General features: G+C 42.4%; 1 protein-coding gene across 4 annotated transcripts in view; it reads left to right on the forward strand.

The window, feature by feature from the left end:
• The window catches only part of WIPF1 (WAS/WASL interacting protein family member 1), a 53,071-nt gene that overhangs the window by 19,358 nt on the left and 15,219 nt on the right, over nt 1-18,494 (forward strand). For 3 of the 4 annotated variants that reach the window (XM_083865109.1, XM_083865111.1, XM_083865110.1), the window contains one exon: nt 17,093-17,181. In XM_083865109.1, the coding sequence (XP_083721235.1) occupies nt 17,131-17,181 (51 nt within the window). In that variant the 5' untranslated portion in view covers nt 17,093-17,130. Of the gene's footprint in view, nt 1-16,034; nt 16,637-17,092; nt 17,182-18,494 lie in introns of those variants that run through there. The other variant, XM_083865112.1, reaches the window with a different exon arrangement.

Consider the following 18,494-nt stretch of genomic DNA (forward strand, 5'->3'; position numbering starts at 1 on the left):
ATTGCTTAGCGAAGAGAGGAGAAGTTCAAAGAGACATGTAACCCAGTTTTCAAATAACCGTGAAGAAGAAAGGAAGAAATTCTTTTATGCATCACTTGTAAATAGTATGAAAAATAATAAATGCAGTCAGAGCAAACAGAGGTCTAAATAAAGTACTGGGAAAAGCTTCATTAGCTGTTAGGATAACAAGATAGATGACAGGGATATTGCAGATTTTCCATCAGTGGATATTTTCAGTGAAAAAAGAGATAAATACTGGCAGGAGTGACATAATTTATGGTGACACAGGGGAAGGGTAGATGCCCTCTTCCAGCCCTGCTGTCTGTTGTTCTGTATTTCAGTCTCCTTGTTGACAGTAACTTTGAATTTTTCTGGTTATTGATGAAGGCTGAATAGTTATTTTAAAGGCAATAAACATTTCCATATGGATGGTACTGTATATTTCATACTCCACTTTTCAGAGAGGGAACAGAAAATGCTCTTTCTGAGTTTCCTGATGAGATCTTTCTCTTGGAAGTAAACAGATAAAATGAGTGCGTTATATTCTACACTGTGGAAAAGTATTGAGTTATTATTAGCAGCTGGCAGGGTAAGGACCAGGTCTGCCCCTGGCATAAGAGGGGGACCTGACAAGGCAGACCCTGCTGCTTTCTCAGGTGAGCAGTTGTGGGAAGCCAGGAAACTGCTCATTTGTATCACAGATCTCAGGAGTCTGGCACTAGTGGCAAACTTTGAATTCGTGCTGGCTCTGCAAAACGAGCTTGGTCTGCGTTGAACAGCATTCCCTGATAGCGAGTTTTGATGGATCAGGGCTCACCTGAAGGAAGTGTTTGGCTGCAGAGTTGTGGCTTTGTTCCCGCAGCAGCCCTGGTGCTGCTGGACCCTCTCTGTGCAGAAGCAGGACTTTTTCTCTGTGTGGTGGTGCCTGCACTGGCACTCCCTATGACCTAGCCTCCTGGGAGCCTGCCTGCTCACAAGGGCCTTGGAGATGTCAAAGAAGACAATGATCCCTGCACCAGCATTTTTTGAGGACTGCCAGTCATCAGGGCTGCAGTTTCAAAGAGAAAGTAGACTTCATGAGAGCAATTATGTCCTTTGATAAAACCAATACAAAGCTTCCATTCAGCTGTGAGTTTTATCCAAATACTACAGCTCTCTGAGTCTAGAAAAACTTTGCTTTTTATCTGGAAGCTTGTGGCCTCAGATTTGAAGTGGCTCTTAACTCTCCATCTAATTACAAATCCTGGTTTTGAAAGCAAAGGTGTTGGACTTATAGGTCAGTCTGCCATATGCTAAATTTAGCCTTCAAATTTACTTAAAATGAAGTTGGGTTTTACCCCTGCAAGTAACCAAATCGTTCAGCCAACTGGATCAAGGTTTTGGCCATATTTACAGGATTCAGCAGATGTGATGATAACTTTAGCTAGGGTTCAACAACTGTGACAGCTACTCTCATTACAGATAAATTCAAGGGGAAATGGGTTGACACCCTCTGATACATGCAATTCAGGGCACCTGCACTGAGCACTACAGCCTTTAGGGACCGGTTTGTTTTCTCTTCTGAGCTGCTGGTAGACTGGTACTAGCAAGGACAAATTACAGCATTTCTCTGGAGTAAGATGATTTGTTGAATGTTTTAAAGAGGAAATGCAAGTGCTGAATGATGGTATGTGGCTGCTTTTGGTTTTGTGGGTATGTTTTCATGGCAGTGGTATGTCATATATACTATTTCTTTTAGCTTGAACTACACTAAATTACTACTTTCATACAATAAACCTGCATTTGGAATACTAGTAGGAGCTCAGCTAGACCTGCTATCTTGAATGGAGGCCAATGACCTCCAAACGCAGCTGTTCCCTGGGGCCCAGTGAGTTTCTGTGCCACCTGTGTGGCAGCTACTTCAGAGCTGCCAGCTAACACAGAGGTTGCCGTGCTGGCTGGGCACTGCTTCCAAAACACTGGCAAGAGCCAGGAGCCACTGCTGACCCTGGAGCAGCTGGATCAGGCACCTTGTCTCTCCTCAGGCAACAACTTGTGGTTGCTGCTGACTCAGGCAAGATGTGGATTTGTCCCTCTTGGCATATTCACCTTCCTGGCTCCTCTGCCTAGGTCTGACCTATGCAATCACTGGATGTGGCCTCGCATGGGCTGTCACTACAGTGGCCTGAGACCCCTGGTAAACCCGTGCCCTCCAGGGCAGGCACCCACTTGGCACACTGCCTCTGGCTACACTTGCTGCATGGAAACATTTCGTTGTTGAAGGTCACAGAAAACAGTTAGAGATAGAAATACTTAAAATAAATTGCAGATAACTGAATGGAACCTCTTGGTTTTTACTCACCATGACTTGGGACAACACTCTCCTTTAACATGTCTGGACTGAGCCAGCTTCATAAGTATTAAGCGGCGGGGTGCTGTATGTTGTCAGCCCAGGTAGCTGCAGTAGGCAGTGCAGCTGTGCTGTTTTCCCTCTCGGGAAGGCAGTCCAGGACATGCCTTCTCCTTTGTGTAGGGGGAGATGGACTAGTTTGTGTCCTGAGCTGTAAAAGACTTTGCCCTGACTATTTTTTGGCAGAATCCATTAATAATCATTCTTTCCAACTTCCCCTCTGCTTACTAGCTAAGTACTTGCCATGTGCAGCTGTAAAAAGTTGTTTCCAAAGAGAAAATAAACTGGAGCAAAAACTTCTGTAATTGGAGATGGGAAGGAAAGCAGAAGGGCGTTTTCAATTTGTTGTACTTGGATGCTTTTTGTTTGATTTGTGCCATGTTTTAAACTGGAGCTCTTTACAGGCCTGTGTGCCCTCTTGCTTGTCTGCATCTGTGTCCTCCCAGTCCTGGCTGGAGCAGCACCAATTTGCCCATCCCTCACGGGACCAGGGGATAATCAAGGCAGTCAGCATCAGTCAGAGAACCCTGTGCTACATCAGCAGTGCCATGTCTATACATTAAGATAGAAATCTCTTCAGGTCTCAAACTCTGACTAGACGTAAAAATAGTTCCCCTCTCTCTTTTTTTTTTAAACCCAAACCCCATATTATTAAACACACACAAATTTTAGTGCCTCTCCAGGTAGATCTGGGAATTTAAATTCCTGCATTGTCTTTCATGTAACATTAAAATTGCTTTGAGTTTGAAGGAACCATAGACTGATGAAAAACAGAACTGGTACCTTGCCATCTCTTAGATAATTGCCAAAACAAGTAGAGAAATCTATTTCGTAAACGAAATCTTCAGAAGCTATCTTCACTTTACTTGGGCTTCCAACTGAATGATGAAACCTTAGGTTAGTCTCAGACAACTGTGTGCCCTTACTTGTAAGTGTTTAAATTGGCATCACCTGCTGCAGATGTGTGCTGTGTACTGTGATACATATGTGCAAATTTCATGGTCCCAATATCATTTGAGTATTCAGCTAAAGGCCCAGGTGTATCACCTGAAACCTCCAGTTCAATCTTATCTCACCTGTATTTTATAAATGTATATATTGCATAAATATGAAGTCCTGCTGCAAACACAGATGAAAGGATTTATGTAAAATTGGCTATACAAAGCTACTGTGAGTAAAATTTTTATTGTAGCTCTGTTCTAGTAAATGAAACAAAGTGTAATTGTGGTTGGTAAATACTTTGATCTCAGTTTGGCTTATAATGATATAAATATGAAGAATGTTAGTATCGCCTAGATTTTGTTCTTTGCATTTTGGCAGCCTATTTATGAAATAATTGAAACATCTCATAGCTGTACCTTTCTTTTCCAAGTGACTTTTGACATTTTTTACTTGCCAAAAGGCAGTGTTGGAAATGCTTAACAGAAAAATTCATCCTTGTATTACTCAGGATGTTTTCCAGATTGGACCAAATGGAAATTGCTGGTGATTGGAACAGCACATGAGTATTGCTGGTGATTGCACACATGCAAACTCAGATGCTGAAGGCTAAGGTCTCTCCTATAACCTATGGAGAGCTGTTCAGTGTGCTGTAGGTTAGATTTTAACTACTTTGCAAAGAGACAAACTACATCCAAACAGAGGAGGAAGAATTTCAGGTTTGTCCTTCTACTGCTTCAGCTGCAGATGAGAATCTGAGCGAGCAGCCACCAGGGCGTCAGACTCCTTGCCTGGGGAGATCTCTAAACACTGGTCGACAGGTTCCAAAAGCCCCTGGGCTGGAGCTGACCTTCTGCAGGCCACTCAGCAGGCCACTAACTTGCTTTGGAGCTGCCTTTCCCAAGAAATGAGTCTAGAGCAGGAGATCCTCTGCAGGATTTCTGTACGTATTTCCATTAGGTAGCAGTTCTTTTTGTCCAGTAACTGGTGTTGGAGGGAAGGGCTGGCCAGCTCAGAATAAGACATATGATAATGATATATTCAACGGTTCAGTACTCTAGAGGAAAAGATAGATCTTTATTGTCCCTGCTGGTAGTCTGCTTTAGCCCTAGAATTTCAACTGGCAGCCCTCATCTTTTATCATACAGATTCTCATGACTACTTTTGGATCATATCCTCTTCTAAGTCTAAGAAGACTTCTTAGGTCTGGAATGAAACCAGAGCAGTTGCTATCAGCTAAGGACAGGTGGTATTTCCCTTTCCCTTCCCTTCCCATTAGAGTCTTAAAATTAAGCTTTTCTTGTTGTAATTCCAACACAATTAGTATCAGTATAAAATCTGTGTATTTTAAAAGAGAGAAAATGATGGTCAGATTTAGTAGATTTTTATATATGATGCAAAGAACCAAACAATGCAGTGATAATGGCAACCTTCAGTCTGCTTTACTTAATGATTCCTTAATGGTTATCTGGTCTGTTAGTTTTGTACAACCCATCTAAAGATAGTTTTTGAGTTACCTTACTGAACATTTTTTGCTTCCTCTATCTATATCTCTTACGTTGCAGGAGATGTTTACTGCTGGATTCCAACCAGGCAGATAACTGAGTGGTGCAGGAATATAACATTTTGGCTTTGTTTCTAATATGGATTAGGACAAGACATCATTTGCCAGTAGTGCCAGGATATTAGGTGATCATGTACTTTCATATGTGCAATAATGTGTTTTCAGTAATATTCTTGCTTTTCTTTGTTGTTTTTAAATTGATCCTTTTCAAACCAAAATGTGTATGGTAAGATATTTAGGATTGAAATTAATCTCTTATTCTCCTCGATTTACTTTCTGGTTGGGTTTTTTTATTGCTTTGGATGTAATTTCTGAACTTTTGTAGACCATTTAGAGCAGATTATGAACTTTTGGCAACAGTACCTTGAGTAGTTTGGAATGAGCTAAGATTGGCTCCAACATGAAGATGGGGCGATTTAAGGCCCAGAGTTTGGGGAGGGGTTGTTTGCTCAAGAAAACCCTCTCTTTGCTTCAGATTACTTTTTATCCCCTCTTTTCCCTCCCCTTTATTATTTCCATCCTGATTTTAAAGTCTCTTCCACAGATTTGTTTTTATATTGCCTAGAACCTTTAAAAACAGTTACTGAAACCATAGCAGCCCATCTGAAAGCTTTCCGAGACACAGTTTGAACTACAGAGCAGGCCAAACCTCAGAGGGCAGAGGCTCTTTTCCAAGGAAGGAATGGATACTGAGAGTTTCTTTGGATGTTTTTTCAAATGGGTGCTTTGTTGTCCTGCTTCTGGGTGTGTGGATGCCCAGCATACATTGCCCAGCTTCATATATATCAGCATTTCAGGGGGTTTAAAGTGATAGTAATTTATTATTGTAAACAATCATGTAAAATTTGTAAGACTGTTTCATTTTGTAGCTGTTCTCAGACGAGGATCAAAGATAAAATACCTACCTTGGTAAATACTAAAAGTATGCAAAATAACGGTATATTTTGTGTATATTCCTTTATAGCTCAGTAAACTGAAAATTTTCAATTGCTTTATTGCAAACTTGTACTAATTCCTTAGGCAATGTGAACTGTAAAAAAGTAACTGTTTTGTAGCAGCCCAGCAGAGTCTACAAAGAAGTTAACTTTTCCTGGCCGCATTGCTGAAATGAGCCTTTAAATGGCAGATCAAATGTTGTTTTACAGTTTTTTGTGGAGGTCAGAGAAGGTTTGTGAACACAGGGGATACAAGTCATATGCAGAATGAGTTCTCATTTAGTACCTAGGTTGTTAGTAAGATGTGGTGCAAGTTTCTGTTCAGTTTGTGGTTTGTGAACAGGGCATGGAGGGTAAGTTATGGGGAGTTTTTCAATAGGTTGTGGTCCTTGGAGACAGATGTCAGTATATATTGCTGGTTGCTCTCCCCAAATTCATGGAGCAAAGTACCAGCAGTGCTGAACACAGGGCGTGGCATCTCTGTGCAAACTATGGCTGTGGTCCTTGCTCTACCAGCCTTCCTGATCCAAAGGATGGTGTTGTGGGAGTCAGTGCCAGCCTTGTTTGCTGACTGTGACACTTTTCAAATTCATGACTTACATGCAAATATGATTTGGTGCCTCACAAATGATCTGGTTTAATGACTAACCTTGAGCTACAGTGCAAATCCCTGCACAGGAGAAAACATCAAGGGACTTCATGGGATGCACTCTTCTTAATCTCCAAGTCTGATTTCAAAAAGTTCAAATGCTTCAGAAAAGTCAGAAGGTACAGGAAGTCTCATCCAGTCTCCTCTGAAAACTGGCCTGAGAATAAATTCAGTCTCTCCATCTCTACCCCATCTAGTGGAGGTTTCTCACCACTTTGCAGCCTCAAATTATTCAAAATTAACTTTTAAGAATAGAAATTGGATTTTTTTTTCAATTAAAATTTCTGCCAGGCCTGGTTGCCTGTTTCTCACAAAACTGATTTATGGGTCTTGCTGCACTGAACAGAGTCTTTTATTGACAGTAACCTGGCTCTGAGGTGGGGGTTTTTCTGCACTGTCCATGGTGGAGCAGGCTCCCTTACATTATGCAGATCTGAGGCTGGCTATTTTTTTGTTTTTCCCACACTCCAGGCAGATCAGTCTTTGATTGCTCCTCTAATGACAGGTATTCAAGTTACTCTAATTTATGTCAACACCTGGGCTGTAAAAACTCTAATGCACTCTTGCTTGTGCAGTTGGTCTTTCCCTGATGACTGCCCAGGCCACTTAGCTTTTTGTTTGGGCTTTTGATGTGAAATCTGACCTGATCTCTGTGCACTGTAGTTTTTCAACATTCTCACAGGAATATTGGAATATTTATAAGAGGCAGGGATTGGAAAATGGTGCTTTAAATTCATTCCATATGTCTTGCCCTTATATGCCTCAGATTTCCCCTATAGAGGCACTTGCTATTTTAATATCATTTTATAGATGCTGCCTTTAGTAGACCAGCCGCAATTCACTGCAATTCACTTAGTCTCACTAAGTAAGACTTAGTTGATTGTGGTGAAGGAAATGCTTTATATTAAAAAAGCCTTTTTGAATGGTGAAGCCAATTGAATTCTAAACCTTCACCTTCTGACAAATAAAACAGTCTGACAGTGTGGGAGATCCTTGATCCTTTTCTATTAATATCCATTATTGTTAAATGTTTTTGACTGCAGCTTTGTTTCGTCCTGTTGATAAGAGAAAGGTGAATGAAGGCACCATCAGCAATGGTGTTGTGCAGGTCACATTATTATTAATTTAGTGCCAGGGCATGGAGAGGATGTGCTGTGGAGTATCCCAAAGCTCCCACAATGTAATCTCTGGCTCCAGACTGGCTCTTTTCGTACTAGCCTCAGGACTTGCAGAGAGAAGCCCCTCTCATTATAGCTACTCCTCTGAAGAGGACTGCATCACAGCTGTAGGCAGCAGAAGTCCACCAGCAAAATCCCAGAGCTTGCTCTCCATATTTGATTGCTTTCTTGACTTTTTTCTGAGTGTACCAAAAGTTGCAACAGCTCAAATGTCAAAAAACCCCTCAATTTGGACTAATTTATGGTACTTTTGGCCTGTTATGCTACAAAGAAGTGGATAGAAGGGAAAAAAATGCTCCAGGTTTCTGTCAATTTGATTCAAATAGCAGAATTGCTGTCATGTTACACAAAAAAACCCAAGTGGTAAGAGCTGTAATAACCTAGAAATAAAAGTGGAGCAATAGGTGGAAAGGCAAAAGGTGGATATGCTCATGTAAACAAAAGCTGTTTTCTCATGGTAACAATCTGGGGATTCCAAAGACCAGGCCATGCCTTTCCACTTCTGGGTCACCAGGTGTGGCCTGTGGGAAACATCCCTTCCTGTCCCTCACTGTTTGCTCCCTGCCACTGCCAGGCCATGAATGACCCTGTCTGGTCAGAGATGAGTGGTGCCATGTTGTGAGGATAAAACGGTGGGAAAAGTCCTGTTCTTGAGTGCAATTATTTTTGTTCTGATTTAGGACTGAATAATCTGGAGGCAATACCCAGAAATCCCTAATTTCTGAACTAGCCTGTTCACCCTACCAACAGCTCCTCGAGCTTAAGACAGTTTTGGGGAGAAAGCTGTGCAGTGCTGAGCAGCCACATGACATTGAGTGACCACTACTATAGTGATGAGACACTGGAAAAAGCAGCCCCATTGCAGAGAAGCTCTTGGGCTATGTGTTGGGAATGCTATTTTCTGAACACAAAATATTCACGAGGAGCAACAGATGAGGGAATAAGCTGGAGAGAGATATCAGGCCCTTTCTTGCTGCAAGTGTGTTGTTCCTGTGTGGAGAGGTTGTCCCTGTAGCCTCCCCAGAGCACTGGGAGTCAAGTGTCCCTTTCAAGGTTGCCTCCAGCCTGTGTGAATCCTCCTTGGCTGTGCTAGGGCAGTGTGCCTGGATAACAGCCTCCTGTGTTGAGGCCTTGACTAAAGGCTGCAGTGGGTGGTAGATGGTGTAATGTTGCAGGCAGCTCTGCTCTGGACAGCTGAAGGAGAGTTCACAAACAGCTCGTCCTTAACTATCAGTTCTGTCTGGAAGAGAGGGTGAAGCCTTTAGCCCTAGTGCTTTTTGCAGAGTGGTTGGGGGAAGGGCTCTTCATTTCTTGGTATGGGAGCACCAGTGGGGATGGAGCTGTCAGAGGTTCCAGTGTCTGAACATGCGTCCTCCTTCCAGTAGTTAGATTTTTCTGCTGGATTTGGCCCTGGCCTCCTGCTGAGGAATGACGCACATGTGCCTGTTTCAAAACTCTGTGTGGACTCACTCCTGAGGTCCCTGGTGCAGGGGCTTTGCTCCAGGTGTCCTTTGCAGAGCTGGTCCTGTTGCCCAGGACCAGGTTGCTGTGGTGGAGAATGGGACCTGACCCTTGTTATCTGAGCAGACAGGAATATTTTTGTACAACTCCTCTGAGCAGACTGGCTGAAAGAAATGATAGGAGTGTGGATTGGATGTAAGCAGTTTCTGTTTTCAGTGAGTCAGATACTTTCTGCTATTTGCTGTTACATTATCAGCTTTTCTCAAGTCAACATCCAAACATTTAAACTGACAGAAGCATAGCTGTTTTTTCCAAACCAGGACTATATTGATTACTAGAGGCAGTCCCTCCAAGGTTAGCCATTGCCTGTGATCCTCTGCATATCTTGAAAAATATTTCACTGAAAAAAAAAATCTTTTTAAAATACTTGGATTAAAACAATGTTCTGTCACCATAGCAGCCTATTTCTTAGCTGTAATAAAGCAGCACCACTAGATTTTCTCCATAAAACTCTCGATTGTGTTTGACAGATGAGGTTTGCTGGATGCAACTTGCTGTGGACCATAAGTGCATCTGGCTGGCACTGCTCTCAGCACCTGTGGTCGTGTGCTGGCTCAGGGGTCTGTTGACTCACTTGTCACTGACACACACAGTTACTTGCTCTGTTACTGTATTCCTGTGGTGGTATGAAGTAGATGCAAAGTGTTTAGGGGGTTTTAGGTCTGGGGAATTGCCCCAGGTGTGAGCTACAGATCATGTTGACTGGAGGATCACTATGCTTGGCTGGATCCTCTGGGGTGAGGGAATGAGCATGAGAAATGTGGAAGAAGATGGACATGCTGTAGGGTTGACAGAGCACAGGGGCCTGGGATAATACACATAAAGATGTGAAAGTAACTGACAGCATCCTCACTTTTTTTCCCCTAGCTAGTCACGTCTTTTGTTTGTTCTCATTGTTATTTATCTTTACTGGTCCTCACTAGCTCCCCAACACCTGCACCTTTCACAAACCTCTTACAGCAGCGTAACTGAGCTAAACTAACTCTGCAATTTATTGAAAGGGCTGTGCCCAAAGCAAAACAAAAAATGTATTCTCTGCAGACTCAATAGGGCAGGGAAAATGCTCACTATCCACTGTGATACCAGCTTGCCAACTGTTTCTTTCCCAAGAACTACCCCATGCACTTCTGCTAGAGACCCTTCAGGCTCTTGCATTTCACCTCTTCCCTTTCTGGTCCCTGCCTGCAGCAGGATGATGTTGCATCGCCCACACCAATCACTGCCAAATTGGGAAAGGGGCACTTCCCTGTGGGAGATCCTTCTGTGAGTTGTTCAGCTTGGGCCAAATCCTATATCGAGTCCACACAGACCTCATCTACTTTCCCATGTGCCTGTGAATAAAGCTTATCGTCACTCCTCCAATGGCAGTTTGTGGGAAAAGAAAGGAAGCTTTGGCTCTGGGTCTAGGCAGGAGCTCTCCATCACAGACTGGTATACCTCCTCTGCCTTATCATTTTGTGTAAGGGGTGGCATATTTCAGTGTGGTGGAAAGTCATACTCAAACCACTCATTTCGGGTACTGCGGAGAGTTTCCTTGAAATGCCAAAAGTCCCCAATAAAGTAGGCTTCCTCTCTGGCAGCAGCAGCTCCCCAGAATTTCCCTGGGTCTCAGACATCCAGAGTAACTTCTCTGTTGGTCACTTTTGGCTGTCCAGATCTCTGTGAGTGGTTTTAAGGGTGAAAAGTTAGTGCCTCCTTTTGCTAGCACAGCTTCCTCCAGACAGGATAGGACAATTTACATTCTTACACTCTTGTAATGTCCTATCTCAGGGCACAAAGTCTTGTAATCCCTGCAACAAAAGGATTGTCTTCTCAGACAAAAACTATTCTAAAAAGATCATCACTGGTGTTAAAGGACCCAAAAATTTTGACAGGAACATTTTAGATGTTGCTTTGTTTCCCTGGAACTCCTCAGCTTCAAAAGTTTTATTCCAGTTAGTTGAAGGAAAATTCAGGCTCTCCTGCTGAGTATAGTCTTGTTGTACAGCAGTCCCTAGTGTCTCAACTAAAACTTTTATCAGTTACTTGAGTTGTGTTGTTACTTGAGTGCCAGATAAGCTTTTCACTCCTCCATGTGCAAGTGATTGAGGCCAGAGAGTCTCCTAAATATTTTTTCTTCACCCTATAAGGGTATTCTTCAGTAGCTTCATGCTCAACTGAATTTGGTTTGGTACCTTTGTTGAACTCTTTGGGGACTTAAACTCATCTATCTGTATGTTTATTTATAGATTTCTGTATATTTAGAAACTTTAATAAAAAGAGAAGAAGAAAAACAACAGATTTTTTTCAGGGGGGATTTACTGGCATGGTATTGCATGGGAGGAGTACCTTCAGCATCCTCTAAAGTTCTCATTCACACTGTGCCACACTGCTGGGCTGACATTTGGTGCAGGCAGCCCCTCTGGCCTTGGGAGACTGTGGTGGTGGAACATGGGACATGTAGACTTGCTAATGACTCAGGTCTTCCAAGGCAAGTGGGAGCAGGGGGACTCAAATTTCATGACATTGCTGTAACTATTTTTGGCAAAAAAGTTTAATAGCTCAATACTCTGTTAAAAAATGATTAATGAAAAATATTGTGGTCTGTATAAAACTGATTGTAAGTGATTTTCCAACCACTTTGTAATGTGTTTTGAGTTAGCTGTCCTTTTTGTTTTGAGAGCTACCTTACTAAAGTACTTGGTAATCTGGCCCAATTTCCTGAAATTCAGATTTTGAAACAAAAAAAGCATCCCTTTCTTTTGCTAGGAGAAAGTAAAGGATTTTGAAAGAACCACTGGTTTGGAAGTTGGGTCCTTTCGCATAGGGGAGTAATCAGCATTTTAACTGGCAACTTCAGGGGGTTTTCCCCTTAAATTTATAAATTCTGTTTTATTTCTACAGTTGTTTGTTCCTTCCTCTTTTTTTGCTTGGAAATTAATCATGCAGGAAATGATTAACCACAGTGAGCTTGTCTGTCTGCCTCTGACTCAATGTTTAAGAGGGAGGGCCTTCAAGCAGCTCAAAATGTCTGACAAGACACAAACCATGCACTTGCAGTGTGGTTGTCGGCACTGTCCATCCCACAATAAAGGTCATGTTTCTTTTTGGCATCTGTAATGTTCCAGAAACGATTTCTGAAATACCAAATGAAATCTGAAGTGCCCAAAATGTGTGTTTCACTAGATTCCGTGTAGTGCCATTTTTGCCCATTGCTCTTTATGGATTGCTCCGCAGAGCAAGGGGCTCTTTGCAGAATGTGTTGTATACTCTTCTCTCCTCTGTTTTGTTTTCTAAATGAAAGGAGTCTTCATCATGGTGCATTGTGTAACATAGCATTTTAATGTCATTCCTGATGGTGACTGCTGCATGTGCATGGTAGTTTGCAGAAATTAGAGTTTTCTTATGCAGGTATTCTTTACTTAGGCACTGCTGGTGCATCTCATTTGCTAGCGGCAAGGGCGGCTTTCTCCAGAGGCAGCAGACGCGGACTCTGTGCACTCTGCTCTCGGGAAGGCTGCAGGGAGGCTCTCCAGCCCCAGAGCTGTGGCCAGGGCAGGGAGTGTGAGGATTGCACGGTGGGTGCTGCTCATGGCAGTGGCAGCCCGGAGCAGTGGGCTGGGTCTGCGGAGGAGCCACGCTGGGCACGGCGCTGCTGGCACCTGCCTCACGGTGGGAGAGCAGCTGCTGGGCCAGCTGTGGAAATCCTTCTCTCTGCTGACAATCCAGACCTCTGTGCTTGGGGGCTCACTGGCTGATGCTGTGGTGTTACTGTAATCCTTTCTGCCACACCACCGACACTCCCCTAGACATAACATTTCTAGACAGCTTCTTAAAAGCTGTGATTATTTACACTGAAGCCTAGAAAATATGCTAGGACATGTGTCCTGGGTTTTCAAGTACCAATCTACCTTCAGCCTTGGTCTTTTGGAACCAGTTCCATTTCAACACCCTGCAGCTCCAAGCATTATAAGAAACTTGGTTGTTCACAGATTTGGTGGGTAAAATTTATTACTAGGTGGATTGATTACTATTTCAGGTTTTTATCATGTCAGCCGTTAGCAATTTAACGTAACAGCCTTTTCTTAAATTCAGCTCCTTCCCACTGACCAAGGGGAAATAATAATGTGAATCCATTGGAGAAGTGTAGAACAGTAACCAAAGCTTTCCTCTAATTGCAGAGTTATACTTAATATCTCAGGACATTCTATGCTGTGTGAGAAACAGTGATGCTGTGAATTGGTGATGAACAAAGCACTGCAGAGCTCGAGTTCAGCATTGTTCTGACTCAGCTGCTTTGGTTCTGCAACTCAAGTGGTGCTCTCATCCCAAGGGCTACTCCCTGCACTGCCCTGAGCTGTGGGAGCATGTCACCAGGTCACTGCACTCTTCAGACCATTGTTATTCTTCATATAGGCTTATAGTGATCAAATTTTAAAATCCTGAGAGCACCTCTTTTATTTTTGCTTACGGTAAGTCAGACAAAGAAATAGATTGTACAAAATCTAACAACCAAACAGCAAGGGTGAATTAAATCTTCAAAGACAGGTGCTGTTTCTTTCTGCAAGGTTTCAGCTTGAGTTTCTAAAAACCTTTTTCATCAGCAGAAGCAGAGTTGGAGTGACAAAAGTAAGAGTGAAGCAGTATTGCAACTTTGGTTTTAAACTAAAATTTGACAATCTAGGGTGCTTTATGGGCTCTGTAAGTGTATGCATTATACGTTTTTGTGTGGGCAGACAGGTTTCTCAGTCACACCTTGTGATCTCTTTTCTGATGGCTCCTAAAGGAAGTGTGTGCTCTAGAGCACCATGAGTAAACAACTGTGCAGGATGCTTGTGTTAAACTTCAGGCCAGTTTTGCCAGAGTTTGGTTTATCACAAAAGCTTGTCCTGTGCTTCCAAAATGCTATTTTCCAGCCTATCTCTGAGGGCTGTAGGGCTTGTTCAACAGCAGCAAAATGCAAGCTCACCAGTGTGTACCTAATTTCGATGGCAGTTCTGTTGAGAGAGCCCTTTAGTACCAGCAATACCAGCTAGTGTGCAGTGGTTGAGATGGGATAGAGGAGGGAACACCCAGTGCCTTTCTCCCCACTGCCTCCTTGCAAATTGTGTGCAGAGAGGGTTTTGGAGAAGCTGGATGTGTCTGTGGGTAGTGGCTTCCTCTAAGAGAAGTCAAGCTTCAAGCATCACCTTACTTCCTCTTTATGCCACCAATTCCTTAAGAAGCTGATCTAAAACAATCCAGTTAAAAGGGAAAAAAAGTAGAACAGAGCAGCCCAAGTGGGAAACAATCTTCAACTGACAGGGAGGTAGACAAGTTACAGTATTTTACAGGAAGTGCTTCTCATACCACCTGGCTCACTTGCTGCATTCAGGTCTGAGCTGCCTTAAGGGATTTATTTAAAAGTCTGATATCAAACCAAACTGTGTTCTGCCTGCTCCAGAAACTTTTCTGTGACACATGGAGTGCCAAAGAGACTGATGGTACATTATCGAGACTGCTTTGACTTCTTAGCAAAGCAGTGCAGAGAGAAGAATTTCTCTTTTTAATCTGATGAAGCAGTTAAAAGCTTGGTGAAATACCCTCATGGCACAGTTAAGCTAGAGACAGCAGCTGTGAAAAGACTGTGTTAAGAAACAGGATGGTTGTGGTCTACTGTAAGAAATAATTTTCCTGTTGACTATTTTTTTAAACAGGAAGCTGAAGAACAAAGCAGCATTAGTCTTGGTGCTTTTAATAGGTTTCAGATTTCAAATATTGCTTTTAGAATATGCTTATTGGGAAAGGATAGGGCTTTGTGCAGAGTTTTATGTAACAACTGAGAGCTACAAATTTGGAAGATGAGAATATGACTAAATTCAAGCAGATCCTCTGTATATGAAGCTGTTGTTTGTCTGGAGGAGCTTAAGATGCTCAGTAATGCATCAGAGGGCCGATGAGAGCAGGCTGGTCTGTTTGCAGGGCTTTGTGAACGCGTGCATTTGCACAGCACTGTGTAGGCTTGGCTTCACACAGTTTCCTCTTTGTCAGTCAGTCTGTCTGTCCGCCAGCTTCCCCTCTGCTCTTTCACAGCAACTGGAAACAGTTTCTGCAGTATGGGAGAAGAAAACCTGCAGACACTGGAAACAGTCCTAGTGCCTCACACCACTTTCAAGTCCATGATTTTTCTAGATGGTCAGCCAGAGCTATGGGTGATGCATCTAACTCCTTCCTCCCTAAAGATTTTACACAAAATCCATTGAAGTCTTATTTCAGAAAATGTTTCTTCTGAGGAAGGTAACTCAGCAATTTGCAGGGGAGAGGGGGGAGGGAAGGGGGATTACAGCTGTATTCTCGATCTTTTGAAGCATGAGCATCTGATGAGTTAAATCTGTACTTCTAAACAGTTTTTTCTGACACACATAACATGGATCATGTCAGAGCCATTACAGACTTTGTAGGTGGTGACTCACTGCAAATGCCATTTTGTTTCATTCAGCACATTTTCCTGATGTTCATTTTAACTGTTCATTTCAACTGGCATGATGTTGATTTGACAGATACTGTGCTATTACTCTTCCCCTTGGTTTCATCTAAAACAATTAAGTTACATTAAAAAGTAAGAGCTGTGTATTCATGTAAATAACTGCCCTGGGAACTTCAGCTATCAGCCTGGGGTTGTCTGGAGAACTACCCTTGTTCCTACTCCCACTGTGTTTACCTGTGTTATATAAACATTATATAAGTGGTGGCAAATCATTGTTACTAAAGGTGGCTCAGGTGAATGGCCAGCATGGTGAAAGCTCAGTTAAAAGAGTAAAGCACATGCTGAAATGCCACAGCACTATTAGAAATGATCCAAAGCCCCTGACAGGCACATTTGCAGCAAGCTGTGTGCCAAAATGCTACAGAAAGCCCTTAAGAAGCCCTTATGACTTGAAAATGTAGTCCTTGACACTTGGGGTGGGTTTTTTTGTGTTTTTTTGGGTTGTTGGGTTTTTTTTGTTGTTTTGGTTTGGTTTGGTTTGGGGTTTTTTTGTTTTGTTTTGTTTTTTTTTTTTGTTTGTTTGTTTTTTGTTTTTTGGGGTTTTTTTGTTTTGTTTTGTTTTGTTTTGTTTTTTGTTTTTTTGGTTGTTGCTCCTTAATTTTGTTGCAATAAATCTCTGTATCTCAGGTGTGACCCTCCTAGGATTGCCCGAGACTGAAAGTTCAGCTTGGGGTGGGGAAAAAGGGGAGCCTGGTGTCTGGCAGGGAAGCTTGAGAAAGGCTGAGTTTTAGCATCAGGTTTTTCTGTCTGCAGCAACCTGCAGCTGAGAGGCCAGGCTGCCTGCTCGCTCTTCCTCCTCAGGGAGAATATCCAGAACATGCCTGTGTGTGCTGCTTCTGTGGAGGAGGAAGGTGCATTCAGACATGATGATGGAGCTTGGGATCTTCAGAGCAAGCAGGGAGGAAGAAGCATGAGTCCATCCCAGAGCTCTGCTGTTCCACTCTACTCATAACAGTGTAGGGGGAGGGATCTTTTAGCAACTAAAGGGATTTAACAAGTCAGTATCTCTTTCTGAGTATGATCTTAAAGTATGATGCCTTCTTGAAATAAAGGTTGATGGTTTAGCTATGGGGCTATCCTGAAGCACTTCCATGGGAACAGGATTGTTGGATTTAACACAGTTCAATTTGGTTACTGCATTTTGTGCACTGCCATAGCAATGCATGGATCGTTGTAAGTGTTCAAAACTGGATGAGTTTGTATGGCAGTGGGGATCATGTAGGGACCCTCTGTTTAAAGGTGTGGCTGGTTTCCATACAATTAAATATAAAGTGCTTTTTTAGCAATTATTTAGACTTCAAAATGTAGAAGATAAACCTGTTAGCTGCAAGGATGTTTTTTAGCTGAGTAGAAATTTACTTATTAAGATGTATTAATCTCTGGACTTTGTGTGTTTGTGTTTTGCTGTGCAGGTTTCTTAGGAAGAGCAGACAGAGCTCAGCCTTCCACCATGCCTGTGCCTCCCCCTCCAGCTCCCCCTCCACCACCAACACTGGCCTTGGTAAGTTTTAGAGGAGGTAAATATATGCATTGTTCTCTGCTGCTGCTTGTCACTTTGAATAGGATCTCCAAAGATACTGAGGTGTGGATGAGGGTATCCATGATATTTGGGAAAAGCTCTCCAAGATATTGTTTATGGTTGATCATTGATCCTATGTGAAGGATCATCACTTCCATTGCCTTCCAGTTCTCATGTGGATGTCACCATCCACTCTAACTCTCCATGCTTCTATTCCTCCCACACTGGTGGCTGATCATGTAGAGGACAACACCTTGTCTAAGGGGATTTGAAGTCTTCCTATCCTCTTGCCTTTCTCCAAACCTGTTGTCCCACCTTCTCCCTTGTTCTACACCAGTCACTTCTGTGACTTGAGCTGGAAAAAAAATAAATCCTATTGTTTAAATTTGCTAAGGATAGCTCTTAGCTACCATAGCTCCCTCAGCCAGCCTGTGGTATCAGAGCACAGGATCCATGCTGGCACAACATGATGGGTAAAACTACACTGGACCTGACTTAAACTGGAATAGAGCTTGTGCTGTGCTTGCTCTCTCAACAGTCAGTCACCTCACTGACAAGAAGGAGGAAGCTTCTTGAAATGCCATTTTCAAGTACCTAGATATTTTCAGAGCAAAACCCTAGCTGATTACACAGCTGTCTCTCAAGAGTCTTTTTCTCATTTTCCACCACAAGCAAGATACAGACTCTGCTTGGTCCCTCTATGACAACTCTCCCCACCTTTCAGGAAATCTTCATAATACTGATCTAATAAGTTAGAAAATGTTTCAGGAACTGTTTCCTGAAGAAGAAGAGCCATATATATGTGCATGTATATGTGCATGTAAGTGTATTGTTTGAAGTTTTTTTGTTCTTTCTTGAAAAACCATGTCACCAAAACATAAAGTGAAAAGAGAGGACTCTTGAGACAAACCTTCTGTATCCAAAGGTTTTATTTGGTCTAAATGAAGAGGTCAATATTATTGAAGTGGCAATTGCCATTTTTAAGTATTTCTATCTAAGCTAAAATAGTAGACAAAGGTCCATCTTTGCTCTGATTTATCTAAAAATTTCACTATTTCACTACAACTTTCAAGAATGTCCACCTTCTTTTATAATTGAGTTACGTGTGTAGTCTGTTCTTGTTTAGTCTCCAAAATGGCAATTTGCCACAGATGTGCCTTGGCTTTAAAAAATCAGACATTTTAAGTCATGAGTTCAAAAAAGGTGAATTCACATAGAATTGTTCTGTTTCTAATGAATAATGTGGGTAGGAATAGCAGTAGTGTTGGGGACTTTGACAAGGCCAGCTACCTGTG

The sequence above is a fragment of the Zosterops lateralis genome, assembly GCF_965231275.1.
Source record: "Zosterops lateralis genome assembly, chromosome: 7".
In the NCBI taxonomy this organism is placed as follows: Eukaryota; Metazoa; Chordata; class Aves; order Passeriformes; family Zosteropidae; genus Zosterops; species Zosterops lateralis.